The sequence below is a fragment of the Trichomonas vaginalis genome, chromosome V, assembly GCF_026262505.1.
Source record: "Trichomonas vaginalis G3 chromosome V, whole genome shotgun sequence".
In the NCBI taxonomy this organism is placed as follows: domain Eukaryota; phylum Parabasalia; order Trichomonadida; family Trichomonadidae; genus Trichomonas; species Trichomonas vaginalis.
Window position 1 is genome coordinate 22979122 of NC_067207.1, and position 12997 is coordinate 22992118.

At 33.1% G+C, this 12997-nt stretch overlaps 4 protein-coding genes across 4 annotated transcripts, besides 3 other annotated features; all 4 read left to right on the top strand.

The window, feature by feature from the left end:
- Positions 1-778: part of a mobile genetic element that runs on past the window's edge.
- TVAGG3_0387120 (uncharacterized protein) lies at positions 262-582 on the top strand (the record flags this gene model as incomplete). Its single annotated transcript, XM_001296496.1, has 1 exon — positions 262-582. The coding sequence occupies one exon, from the start codon at positions 262-264 to the stop codon at positions 580-582; it is 321 nt and encodes a 106-aa protein (XP_001296497.1).
- Positions 779-1671: 893 nt separating the features above from the next.
- Positions 1672-1704: a mobile genetic element.
- A 1406-nt stretch (positions 1705-3110) lies between these two features.
- Positions 3111-12997: part of a mobile genetic element that runs on past the window's edge.
- Positions 9371-9711, top strand: TVAGG3_0387150 (uncharacterized protein; the record flags this gene model as incomplete). Its single annotated transcript, XM_051232271.1, has 1 exon — positions 9371-9711. A coding segment is annotated over one exon (341 nt), but the record flags the coding sequence as incomplete, so codon positions are not given.
- Positions 9792-9944, top strand: TVAGG3_0387160 (uncharacterized protein; the record flags this gene model as incomplete). Its single annotated transcript, XM_051232272.1, has 1 exon — positions 9792-9944. The coding sequence occupies one exon, from the start codon at positions 9792-9794 to the stop codon at positions 9942-9944; it is 153 nt and encodes a 50-aa protein (XP_051102002.1).
- Positions 11685-12324, top strand: TVAGG3_0387170 (uncharacterized protein; the record flags this gene model as incomplete). The annotated part of the gene is made up of 1 exon (XM_051232273.1): positions 11685-12324. A coding segment is annotated over one exon (640 nt), but the record flags the coding sequence as incomplete, so codon positions are not given.

A 12997-nucleotide genomic window follows, 5' to 3' on the forward strand; every position in this document is an offset into this window, starting at 1 on the left:
ATAGAGAAGGTATATTAAGGAAGATTAAACTTCATGAGGACAACATTGCTGAACTTAAGAAGAAGTTAGAAGAGTTGGAGAAAGGAAGAGAGTTATAAAGTAATGAATTCAAGTGGGTGAAAAAACAGGTGAAAAAAGAGGTGAGATCTCACCACTTCACCTAAATTTATTTTTGTGCTATGTTTTCATACGTGTGAGGGTGGTGATATCATTAATTTTTAAGTTTATTTTTTATTTTATTTTTATTTTATTTTTATATAAATGACGAAAACTATTGAGATAACAAACTACAACGGTCATGAGTTCAAGAATTTGTTCTTCGTTCCTCGTGAAAATACATTCTATCAGATACGAGGGAGAAAGGGTAAAGTTAGTTTGAGCGTTTATGAAGGAATGAAGAATGGAAAGTTTATACAAGCATACGATACAAACGGTAAGCGTGTTTCATTAGCTTTGTCAAAACTTACTAACATTTATTTTGACAGTGACTTTGACCTATATGAAGAAGAAAGTGAGTCAGAAGATTATGAGCTGTTATGTGAAGCACAGCAATGGGAGGAGTTGCAATACGTTTGTAAGTGAGAACGTTTATTTTTTCATTAGTGAGTTCGTTAGTGAAAACGTTTATTTTTTCATTAGTGAGGTGAAGTGGTTGGCGGTTTTATAAATATTTAAGGTTAAGTTAGTGTTGTCGTTTGTGTTGTAAAATATACGTTAACGGTTTCGTAAAGTGTCAAAACCGCTAAGTGGTGTATGGAGGCGCGCAGTGCCTCAGTACACGACTTAGTCATACTTTTAAATGCTAAAAGCAATAATGGATCCACAGCTCTTCATATCGCAGCAGAAAACAACAGTAAAGAAACAGCCGAGCTTCTTATTTTACATGGTACAAATGTCAATGAAAAAGATAAATATGAAAGAACAGCTCTTTATGTAGCAGCAGGTAATAACCACAAAGAAATTGCAGAACTTCTTATTTCACATGGTGCTGATGTTAATGCTAAAAACATTGATGGAGTGTCAGTTCTTCATATCGCAACAAAATACAACAGTAAAGAAATTGCCGAACTTCTTATTTCACATGGCGCTGATGTTAATGCTAAAAACATTGATGGAGTGTCAGTTCTTCATATCGCAACAAAATACGACAGTAAAGAAATTGCCGAACTTCTTATTTTACATGGTGCAAATGTCAATGAAAAAGATAAATATGGAGTAGCACCTCTTCATATAGCAGCAAATAATAACCACAAAGAAATTGCCGAACTTCTTATTTCACATGGTTCTGATGTTAATGCTAAAGACAAAAATGAATTTACAGCTTTTCACATTGCATCAAAAAATAATAACAAAGAATTTGTAGAACTCCTTATTTCATGTGGCTGCGATATTTGTGTCAAAGATAAAGGTAATCACCTATACTTGAACGATAATCATAAAAAATGCCAAGAATTATGAGAATTCATAATTAATTAATTTTGTATCACATAAAGATGTCACTTAAAAAAATTGAAATGAAGACTTGAAATTGGTGCTATAAAAGTGTCATTATTTTGCAAATTTAAGAATATACGCTCATTCCTCTGAGTAGAGCTTATTTTTTCCCATCTTTTTGAATCATAATTGCTTTGGAGAACAAGTGAAGTGATTTAGTTGTCTCGACCCTTAAGAGTGCCCATTAGATGATAGACCACCCTCAGAAAAGCACTTTTAAGGCTATTTTATTGAATACCTAGAATTGGGATAATCCATACATTCGAGTTATAATAACGCCATAAATGGTGAATACTATAGAATTTATATTCTCTATTTTATGCCTTGGAAAAGTGACGTTTTATCTTGACCCTCGGACAAAGCGGTTTTTAGTGTCGAAAATTTTGCGCGAACGTGGAGCTCAGACCTCTCGCTTCGCTCGAGCCTTCACTCCACGTTCGCATGTGGAAATATAAAAATAACGCCTGATCATCAAATATGTCCTATTTTTTCTTTTTTTTTCCTCTCTTCTTCTTTTTCTCTTTTTCCTTTCCTTTTTCTTTCTTCTTTCCTTCTTTTCTTTCTTCTATGCGATTTTCATTTTAAAAATGAAATTCATAATTTAATTAAAGATAAGTATAGAGTGATAAGATGTATTTTTAAAATTATTTAGGTATTTTTAACTCTAGAATAGACAAGCATGTCATGAAGCTTTTTGTCAGAATGAATTAAATAAAGTGTAATAATCTGTAGGGTGAATGTATAAACATGCAACAATTCTTTAGGTAAGAAATCAAATATGATATAATATAATTTCGGGACTCAGTTGGCTAGGCTTGCCCGAAGGGCAAGCCTAGCCAACTTCGGCAAAATAAACATATTATGATTATAGGAAATGAGTTTATACAAATAAATTTAATTGTGAGTGATTAATATTATATTTTAAAGATTATTATGTAAAATATAAGATAGACTTTTAGCTAAATCGAAGTAATTTAGAGAACAATTTGAGATTTTAGAGATTTTTCAAATGAAATATTGAAAGCAAAGAATTTATTAAGAATTTGTTGTGAAATGAATACACTTCGGTAAGGCATTAGATTGGCGTGATAATTGACAAAATTGGAGCTGAAGTTTGGTTCACAAATGAAGAATAGGTCTAAGCTATAACAAAAAATTGTAATATATTTGAAAATCTAATAGTTTTATTTAGTAATTTGATATCGATGCGATCATAGATATTGATTTGAATATTAAATTCGAAATTTTGTAATTTATAATGATATTTAGGAGCTGTAAAGCTAAAGACTAATTAAGTATATGATGACAAAGAACTTGCTAGAGATTAAAATCTAAAATTTTAGAATTTTGAAAATTAAATTGAAACTACATGAACATATTAAGAATCTTTTAAAGTATACTGGCACTCCAATAAGTCATTAGTTCAATGTGATGCATTAGAAGTTTGATTGAAAAGTCTGGTTAAGAAATGATGAAAATGTGAAATGAAAATGCAGCATTTCTCTCAACTTTTCAGACACTTTTTGCCTATCGTTTTCGAAGTGGTGCTTCGCGCCGCTAATAAAATTTTGAGAACAATTTTAGTTGTTTGTTCGGCAAAATTATTTTAACGAATTAAAAAAAAAAAAAAAGAAAAAAAAAGTAGTGGGGCTTCCAGGCACTTCGTGCCTTCTAGCCCTGAAGATGTTTAGTATAAATGAAGTTCTTATATATACGGGTCTTCCAGGAGCTTTTCACAAATTATATATGTTTTCATGTTTTGTCAAGACTTCTTCGTAAATGTTTTGTCAAGACTTCATCGTAAATGTTTTGTCAAACATGAACGTACATGTTTTGTCAAGACTTCTTCGTAAATGTTTTGTCATGATTTCATCGTAAATGTTTTGTCAAGACTTCTTCGTAAATGTTTTGTCAAACATGAACGTACATGTTTTGTCAAGACTTCTTCGTAAATGTTTTGTCATGATTTCATCGTAAATGTTTTGTCAAGATTTCATCGTAAATGTTTTGTCAAGACTTCTTCGTAAATGTTTTGTCAAGACTTCTTCGTAAATGTTTTGTCAAGACTTCTTCGTAAATGTTTTGTCAAGACTTCTTCGTAAATGTTTTGTCAAGACTTCTTCGTAAATGTTTTGTCAAGACTTCTTCGTAATGAGTGTAAATGACCAAAAATATAATTTAGGGTAGAAGGTTAGATCTAACCTCTTTTCTAACCTCTTTTCTACCCTCTTGAATTTGTCAAGATTTCTTCGTAAATGTTTTGTCAAGACTTCTTCGTAAATGTTTTGTCAAGACTTCTTCGTAAAATCAGACAAAAATAATGTTTAGGTGAAGAGGTGAGATCTCACCTGTTTTCTCACCTGTTTTCTCACCCTCTTGAATTTTCATGATTTCATCGTAAATGTTTTGTCAAGACTTCTTCGTAAAATCAGACAAAAATATATTTTAGGTGAAGAGGTGAGATCTCACCTGTTTTCTCACCTGTTTTCTCACCTCTTGAATTTTCATGATTTCTTCGTAAATGTTTTGTCAAGACTTCTTCGTAAATGTTTTGTCAAGACTTCTTCGTAAAATCAGACAAAAATATAATTTAGGGTAGAAGGTTAGATCTAACCTCTTTTCTAACCTCTTTTCTACCCTCTTGAATTTTCATGATTTCATCGTAAATGTTTTGTCACTTTTCTGTCACTTTTCAGGAAAAAACATTTTTATATATATATAAATGAATTTTACAAAACCACCGTTACCATTCTTTGGAAATAAGAGTAAATGTAAAGATATTATATTGAGAGAACTTAAGAAACTACCGAATGGTCTAACATTTGTAGATTTGTTCGGTGGAAGTTTCTATATATCCCATTTGTGCCATATAATATTCCCAGACTCAAAGATTATATGCAATGACTTCGACAACTATATGGACCGTCTCAAACATATTCCAGACACAAACAATATATTGAAAGAGTTAAAAGAAAAGATACCTATAGGTAAGATGGAACGTATACCATTAGATAAGAAAAATATTGTGAGAGAGGTTTTGAAAAAAGCAGAATATATAGACTGGAATAGTATATCTGCTAGACTATTATATAGTGGTGCTATAAGAGTTCATGACATTGAAACACTTATGTCAAAAGTTTTATATCTTAACTATACAAATGTTTTCAAAGAGGACATAGAAAAATATATTGAGGGTATAGAGTTTGTGAGATGTCATTGGACAGATTTGTATGAAAAATATAAAGACAAGGAAAATGTTTTCTTTATAGTGGACCCGCCGTTCTATAACACATGGGATTTTCAATACCAAGTAGACTGGACTTTGAGAGACTCTTTAGAAACTTTAGACGTTTTACATAACCATCCATGCTTTTACTTTACATCCGATAAAAGTGGTTTGGAAACCGTTATGAGATGGTTAGAGGACATACATGACTATGAGTTTATATATGACAAGATAGAATATGAGAGAGGTCCTATAAACTGGAGAAAGTGTCACAATAAAGAAATTTTATTAGTAAGTAAATGTGGTTTGAAATAGGACTACTTGTTTTAGGTTTTTTCCATTGTGTCATTTATTTATTTGACGTGGCAGAAAAGTACAGAGAATATGAAGATGAACCAATGCCTGCAAATGTTCAGCATATGTACTCGTAAGAGATATTTTTATCTAATATTAAATGGACGCACAGAACTTAGCGAATGCACAGCAACCTGGACAACCAAACCCAGAGAATATTCCAAATGAAGTTAGAATACAAACTGCAATGGCAAACTATGGTCAAGTGCCAACAGATGTACAAATGCAAACTGCCATGTCAAATGACGCTGCGTTAGGTTTGCCACCATGGTATGCAAATATGAGATGGAAAGAGTTTTATATACAAACCCTGAAGTGGGATATAAACAACTTTATGCAGATGACGCGAACACAGGAGTTGACCCAGAATATGTTTTCTACCAGAGGAGAAACAGAATGTATGAGCTCCAGTTAAAGAATGCTATGGAACTCAACAGGAAACGTAAGAGACTAGGCGGACATTAGATTTTTACATATAGTAAATGGGTTTCTTCAGTAGTATTGGAAACTTCTTTCGAAATGTTGGAAGAGGTATATGGAATGGAATAAAAACCGTAGGAAGAGGAATTTGGAACGGAGTCAAAAATATTGGTAAAAGAGTAGGTCAGTTCGTTGGTATTATACCTAAAGACCCTGAACCAGAAGAACAAGCTCCTGTTATACAACAGCCTGAACCTGCACCACAGTCTAGTTGGCAACCAAATCCAACACCTCAACCGTATTAAAAAATTATATTTTTACCGTTCGATAGTAGTTGTATATGAAACTAAGTTCTAAGTAAAACGCATGGTATAATGGAATTATTCTTTTTCTTCCATCTGTAGTAAACCATACTTGAAAGTCTGAAATACTTCCACTTGGTGGTTCGTATAACTTTGTAGGTTTTTCGTAAAAGTCATTTGCCAAGCATAAGAAAGAGTTTTGGGCGCCAGAAAATGAAGCATGAACAATAATAGCATCTGGGTCGAAAACATCTTTAAATAAATATGGTTCATCTCTTGCATATCGACTGTAAATATTTGCTAAAGGAAGTTCGACTTTCTGATTTAACATTCTTTGCAAATAATACCATGACATTGCAGTGAATTCTGTATATATTTGTTCGTCTTTCTTTGGATTGTCTTCGTAGATTTGAAATGACACTTGTGAATTTTGTTTGTCATATACAATTCTCACATAAAGTGTGCTCTCGGTATTTGCATATTCATCAGCATATTTTGCATAACATGAATTTATTTTATCTTCTATATTTTTTAACGCAGTCTGTAGAGAAGATGAAAGGTCAACTTGTATTAGCTCAATTTCTTCCCACATTTTTCGTTTCCCTTCAGATATATAATCTATATGAAACCTTACAATAAATGGAAAACTTTTATCTTCTACAGACACAAACTTCATTCTACGAAAGCCAATAGCTTTTGTGACAGATGGGTCTCTTAACCATCTTAATGGGTAGTCAAAACGATAGCCTTCATGCTTTACGGTCTCTGTCTCAAACTTTTGACCGACATTAGTAAAAAGTTTCATCTAATGGTTTAGTTGTAGCAACTCTTGAATTTTCTTTTTCTATTGAAAGCATATTTTATCTAGAATAAAAATGTCAAATGAAACAGCGTCTATGAGAGAAATACAACACAACCGACAACTCATTATACAAGCTCTAAATAAGAAACAACAAACTTTTCAAACTATTCTAGATATCTGAGTCATTGAAAGAAGGAAACTTAAAACTGACATTAAACCCAATGACAGATGAGTTTCTGTTTCAAGACAATAAGAACCATACTGTCTGTATAAATCCAACAAAAGGAACTTTAAACGAGAAACCTATATCTGAACTTCTTTTGAAAGCAGATATTGACAACAAAGCTGACAAAGAATATGTCATTGAAAAAGTTCAAGAAGAACATGACAGAGCAGATGCAACATATGCAACGAAAGAACATACTCATCCTGAACTAGCAGACAAAAATATGTTGACAATAAATGTCAAGTGAAGTGACAAGAGCTGAAAACGAATATTCTAAAAAGACTCATACACATTCTATATCTGAAATAACAGACTTACAAGAAACCTTAAACAGTAAAAGTGCCGTTTGGACATACACATACCATTGCAAATATTACAAACTTACAAGAAACCTTAAACAGTAAAAGTGACGTTGGACATACACATACCATTGCAAATATTACAAACTTACAAGAAACCTTAAACAGGAAAAGTGACGTTGGACATACACATACATCTTCTGAAATAACAGACTTAAACGTTAGCCTTGAAAAGAAAGCAGATAAAACATATGTCAATGAAATATACCAAAGTTTGATAGGAACAACGAAAAATATTGAAACTATTGTTGGTGACTTTTCTGTCAATGAAGAAAACAAATATTTTAGATGGGAGTTTGTACACTCCTTAAAAAATGGTATACGGTATAAACTCATTCCGAAAAATAACAATGAAATGTATGTAGGCTATATAAAGAATGATGGTACAACAAGTTAAAAGTTCCATTAGACAACAACTGCTACTTAAACTTATATGGAGACGAACAAAAGAAATATTTAAGAGTTTATGAAATGACAGATATGACATTACCTAACCCAGCTCCAGCACCATATTATTATGACTATGGTGTTGACGCACATGTAGACCCAAAAAAGCAAACATTATATTTAGAATATTATAGATATAAAAGATATAATGCAATAAAAAAAACGAGAATAGTATACTATTATGAAGATGACAGAAATAAATATTATAGTCAAGACTTTACCTACCCTGAAAACATAAGATTATATTATAAAAAAATATTCTGACACAAACCAGAAGAAACCTGAAATAGTTGCACTATATTTTTAAGTTCAAAAGAGACAATCCTATAATGTCTCATATGTTTGATTTAATGAACCCAGTAGGTTCTATTTATACATCTATGGAAGCAAGAGGTCCTCAAGTAATGTTTGGTGTTGGTGCATGGGAACAAATAGTTGACAGGTTTTTGTATTGTGCAAACTCTTCAAAGGAAACAGGAGGAAGTAAAACGATTTCAGGTGAAAATTTACCTGCGCACAGTCACTACATAGATTTAAGTACATCTCAAGCAGGTTGGCATAAGCATAAATTTTGGGATTGGTCAGCAATGAAAAAAGGTAAAGGATATGATGTTAAAGACGACGTTCAGTTTGCTATAAATTGTTTCTGGGTGACACTCAGGGAGATGGAAACCATACACATCGCGTTTCGGGATATACGCAAACAACGGGACAAAGTAAAGACTACATGCCACCTTACATGACAGTTTACGCATGGTATAGAATTGCTTAGTCGTCATTTTCAACTTCTTTAGCATATTCGTCAGGAGTTGTCTTATATTTGTTAGGAACTGTCTTTGAAAGTATACCACCTTGAACTTTGACAAGTTTGAAACGAGGTCTGACAATAGTAGTTTTATCTTCTGCTTGCAGTGTGTACATTTTGCCATGTTTGCCTAAAACTTCATAATATTCTCTCTTGTATACTTTCTTCTATTTTTACGAACACGAAATGTGAGTACCTGTCGAGTTCCCATTGTTGTCATAGTCAATAGTATTTTCATATGGGTCGCGTTTAGGTATTTCTATTTTTACTTTGTCACCTTTCTGAAGTTTGAAGCCTTCTTTCTTGTTTGTCTCTTTTGACTAAATTATTAAATATATAGTCTTTCTCTAAGTCAGGGTTGTTTTTCATTTCTTCAGGGGAGTGGTTTCCAAACCTTTTTGTTTACGGTTATTGTAAATATTTAAAACTTGTCTCATCTTTGCCATGGAGAAGTGTCTATATTTGTCGTCATATGACATTTCATTTGCTTCACCACCTTGTGGTTGGTTTAAGTCTCTTAACATTTTTATACAACCGTCAATGACACCAAGAGCAGAATGGTTTTGGTCGACAATGAAATATTGGTTTACATTTTTTGAACGCAGATAGTTTTTACATCATCTGATTTGAAAGAACTTTCACAGTCAGATGTCAGTTTTGTTGGATGGTATTTGTCAACGAATTATTGTCAAAGCAGTTTTCACATCTAAAATATTTTTGGACATAATGGTAGGCTTCACAGTATCTTGTGTTTTGACCGACAAATATTAGCCAGTATGGAGGTCCATCTTCTCTATACCTCGGAATGTTTTCCAAGATATCCATAAACCAAGCATTTGGTGTTGAACTAAAGATTTTTATCATGAGTGCTTTCTTTGTTGCCTTAGAAACATAGGGGTCCTTGTTTGGATTCGTCATTTTTTACCCTATAAGAAATGGGTTTATTTGGCGCATTAGCAGGAGTTGCATCCAGATTTTTACCCGCAGTGGGAACAATAGCCAGAGGTGTATTTGGAGTTGGAAGGAAGATTTTGAGTACATTAGGTATACTTAAAGAGAAAGCACAACCTATTATACAAACTGTACAGAAAGGTTGGGATGTAGCACGAGATGCAGCAAATCTTATTCCAAATCCTGAAACAAGAGGAAAAGTTCAAGGATGGATGGACAATGTAGGAAGACAAGCAGGAAACTATTATAACAAAGCAAATGACTACTATAACCAAGCAGGACACTATATGGACCAAGGTGAAAGATTCTTTAACAGAGGATATAACCATGCACACAATGGGTAAACAATAACCAACCTCAACCGCCTCAAACGTGGGGAATGTAAAGTTTTTTTACTGAGATGAAATGAACAATACAGCATTGAGACAAATGGGTTCAAGATGGATTTGTCGACTTCCAGCAGTTACACAACGTGTTTGTCAAGTTCTTCCTATACCTCAGGAAGTTTTAGACCGACTTAAAAAACCTAAACAACCAGTTGAAAACAAACCAAACTAAAATTTTTTACTGAGATGAAATGACCGAAGAAGTTGAAACGGTAGATTTGACACCACAAACAAAAAGTTCAGAACCATTGTCAAAACCTGTCAAAGAACTTACAGATGAAGAGAAAAATTCAATAATAGAAAGTGCCAGGTCTGGAAATACAAACTCTAACTATAAAGTCACTTTTCATAAAATGGAACGGCTAGTATCTCAAAAAAGAAACAGACTCTCACAAATAAAATATTGAAGTCTGAAGGAGCTTTCGAGACAACAGATGGAAAAGTTTACTTCACTGACCAACAGTTCATTATAGAACATCTCATTGACTTAGAGTCGAAATATTCTAAACTTTACAACAAACACAAAAAGTTGAAAGGAAAACAAAAACAAATGGCATATGATATTTATGAAGATGTTGACGACACAACTGTTCCTGCAGGTGGGGAAAAATCAGAGGAACGAAAAGTGACGAAAAACCGATAGAAGAAGAAAAACCAAAAACTGAAGATAAACCAAAACCAAAGTTTAGTTTGGAAACTAAACCAAGTCAACCTTCATTAGCTGGTATGGGTTGGCGTCAAAGACTTATGGCAGCAGGCGGTTATGTTAAGTAAAGAAAAAAACATTTTTTTATTTTTATAAAAATGCCCATATAGAATGGATAGAAAATCTGCTAGAATAAAAGCAGAGTTGCAAAGATATGGTTGGAGAGTTTCGAAGAAGTTTAAATATAGGAAGGGAAGACCCATAAAAGTCTATGACAAACTGGCTGGTCTTCGCTACGAAATGGATTTGGAAACAGCACGTGCCAATTATCCAAACAGAATAGAGAGGTTAGAAGAAGAACGTCTTAATGGACATGCCTTTCGATGTTAGTGAGCATTGCATGAAGTAAAAATTTATTTTAAAAAGTGACATTTTTTTATTTTATTTGAAATGTACGCTGAGTTTGTTGGAGAAGACCGTTGGGAAACTTGTTTGTTAGATGAGAAATATGAAATTCACTGTTGTGAGTCATTTGAAGTCAGAAACAAAAAGACAAAAAGAGTTTTAAGCGAATGGGAGCGAAATAACGGATATGCTGTTATGAAGATGGGTGGAAACACTATCTTAAACATGTTGTCATTGCAACTCATTTTATACTGAATCCTAACAATTTACCTTTTGTAGACCATATAAACCGTATAAGAAACGACAATAGACTTGAAACTTACGTTGGGTCACTCGTTCTGAAAACAATAAGAACAAAGGCAAATTTAGAGATATTGTATTCGAATTTGTCGACGAACTAGAAGATGAAACAATTGAAATTACAGACTATGGCAAGCATACGTTTGAGTTTTACTACTATAGCGAAGAACAAGACTCTTTCTACTTTTATACCGGCGTAAACTATAGAAAATTACAAGTATATTTTACTAAGGCGGGCTATGCTTATGTAAACTAGAGATACAGATGGAAAAAACGTTCAAATACTTCTTAACAAATTCAAGAAGCTATATGGCATACAATTTTAAAACAATATATTTTTACATATATTAAATGCTTCAGGTTGAAAAACAAAGAACAAAAGTAGCAGATACAAAACCGTTAGACTATATCTTTACAAATGCTGGTAGGACAATATCAGATGAAGAAATTTCATCCCGAGTATACAGGTTTGACTATCCAATTCGTTGGCTTCAAAGTCCTTCAGATGCAAAGGCAATAGGATTTAGAAGAGTTTTGTTTTCAAATAGAACTAACGCATTTATGTTCGCAGTATATTTTCATGGGCAGTATAAAGGTTCTGATGGTCTAATAGACAAATTTGACGAAATGAGAATCTTTACAGTTCGTTCAGACGAAAGTCTTGAGAAAACTCTAAATGACTTTCAAACTCAAATGAACAAATATTATTGGGAATTTCAAGAAAAATACGACTCTTTACTAAATGGAACATACTATCTGAAACTAGAATATGACAAGATGAACTCCACCGTTTCATTTCAAAGGATTGAAATTAACCCTCCAAGAGATACACAGTTTTTATTTTGGGAAGTAGACAAACGTTCTTGGGCACAATTTCTTCGGTTACTAAACCAGAACGAACCATTACCACCAGATGGTCCATTTAAATTTATACTTCCACCAGCAGATTTGACAGTTTATAGAAACGTGTTTGACCCTCAAAATGTTATGTGTCATGCAAGTTTCAGTTCAAGCAACAATAGTTTTCTATGTATTGGTAAGGACTTTTATGACTTTGCTTCTAAATTCTACGAACCACCTAGTAACAGTTTCTCTGACTTTCAAGTTTGGTTCACAACAAATGGTGTGCAACATATTATTCCATTGTACTATGACTTTTATCTCGAATTGTCTTTCATATATAACTACGGAAAAGTGCTGAAAAAGTATTGAAAAATAATGTTTAGGGTAGAAGGTGAGATCTCACCCGTTTTTTCACCTGTTTTCTCACCCTCATGAATTTGTCATGACTTCTTCGTAAACTAAACGTAAATGTTTTGTGAAGAATATAGCAACCGTCTGAATTCCGGCGGTTGGTTTTTATACAAAATTCATGCGGGAAATTCTTGAGTTTTGGTTGAAAGAATACGGTGGAGCCAAAAGTGGCTCGACCTCAAAACAAGCATTTTATGAGCTTACAAAGGGTGTTATGAATGAATTCAAAGGTATTTGCATACATCCTGACCTCGTTCATTTTGTTCCCGGACCAAAATATAATTTAGGGTAGAAGGTTAGATCTAACCTCTTTTCTAACCTCTTTTCTCACCTCTTGAATTTTCATGATTTCATCGTAAATGTTTTGTCAAGACTTCTTCGTACATGTTTTGTCAAGACTTCTTCATCGTAATGAGCGTAAATGTTTTGTCAAGACTTCTTCGTAATGAGTGTAAAGGACCCAAAAATAATGTTTAGGTGAAGAGGTGAGATCTCACCTCTTTTCTAACCTCTTTTTTCACCTCTTGAATTTTCAAGACTTCTTCGTACATGTTTTGTCGAAACTTCTTCGTAAATGTTTTGTCAAGACTTCTTCGTAATGAGTGTAAAGGACCCAAAAA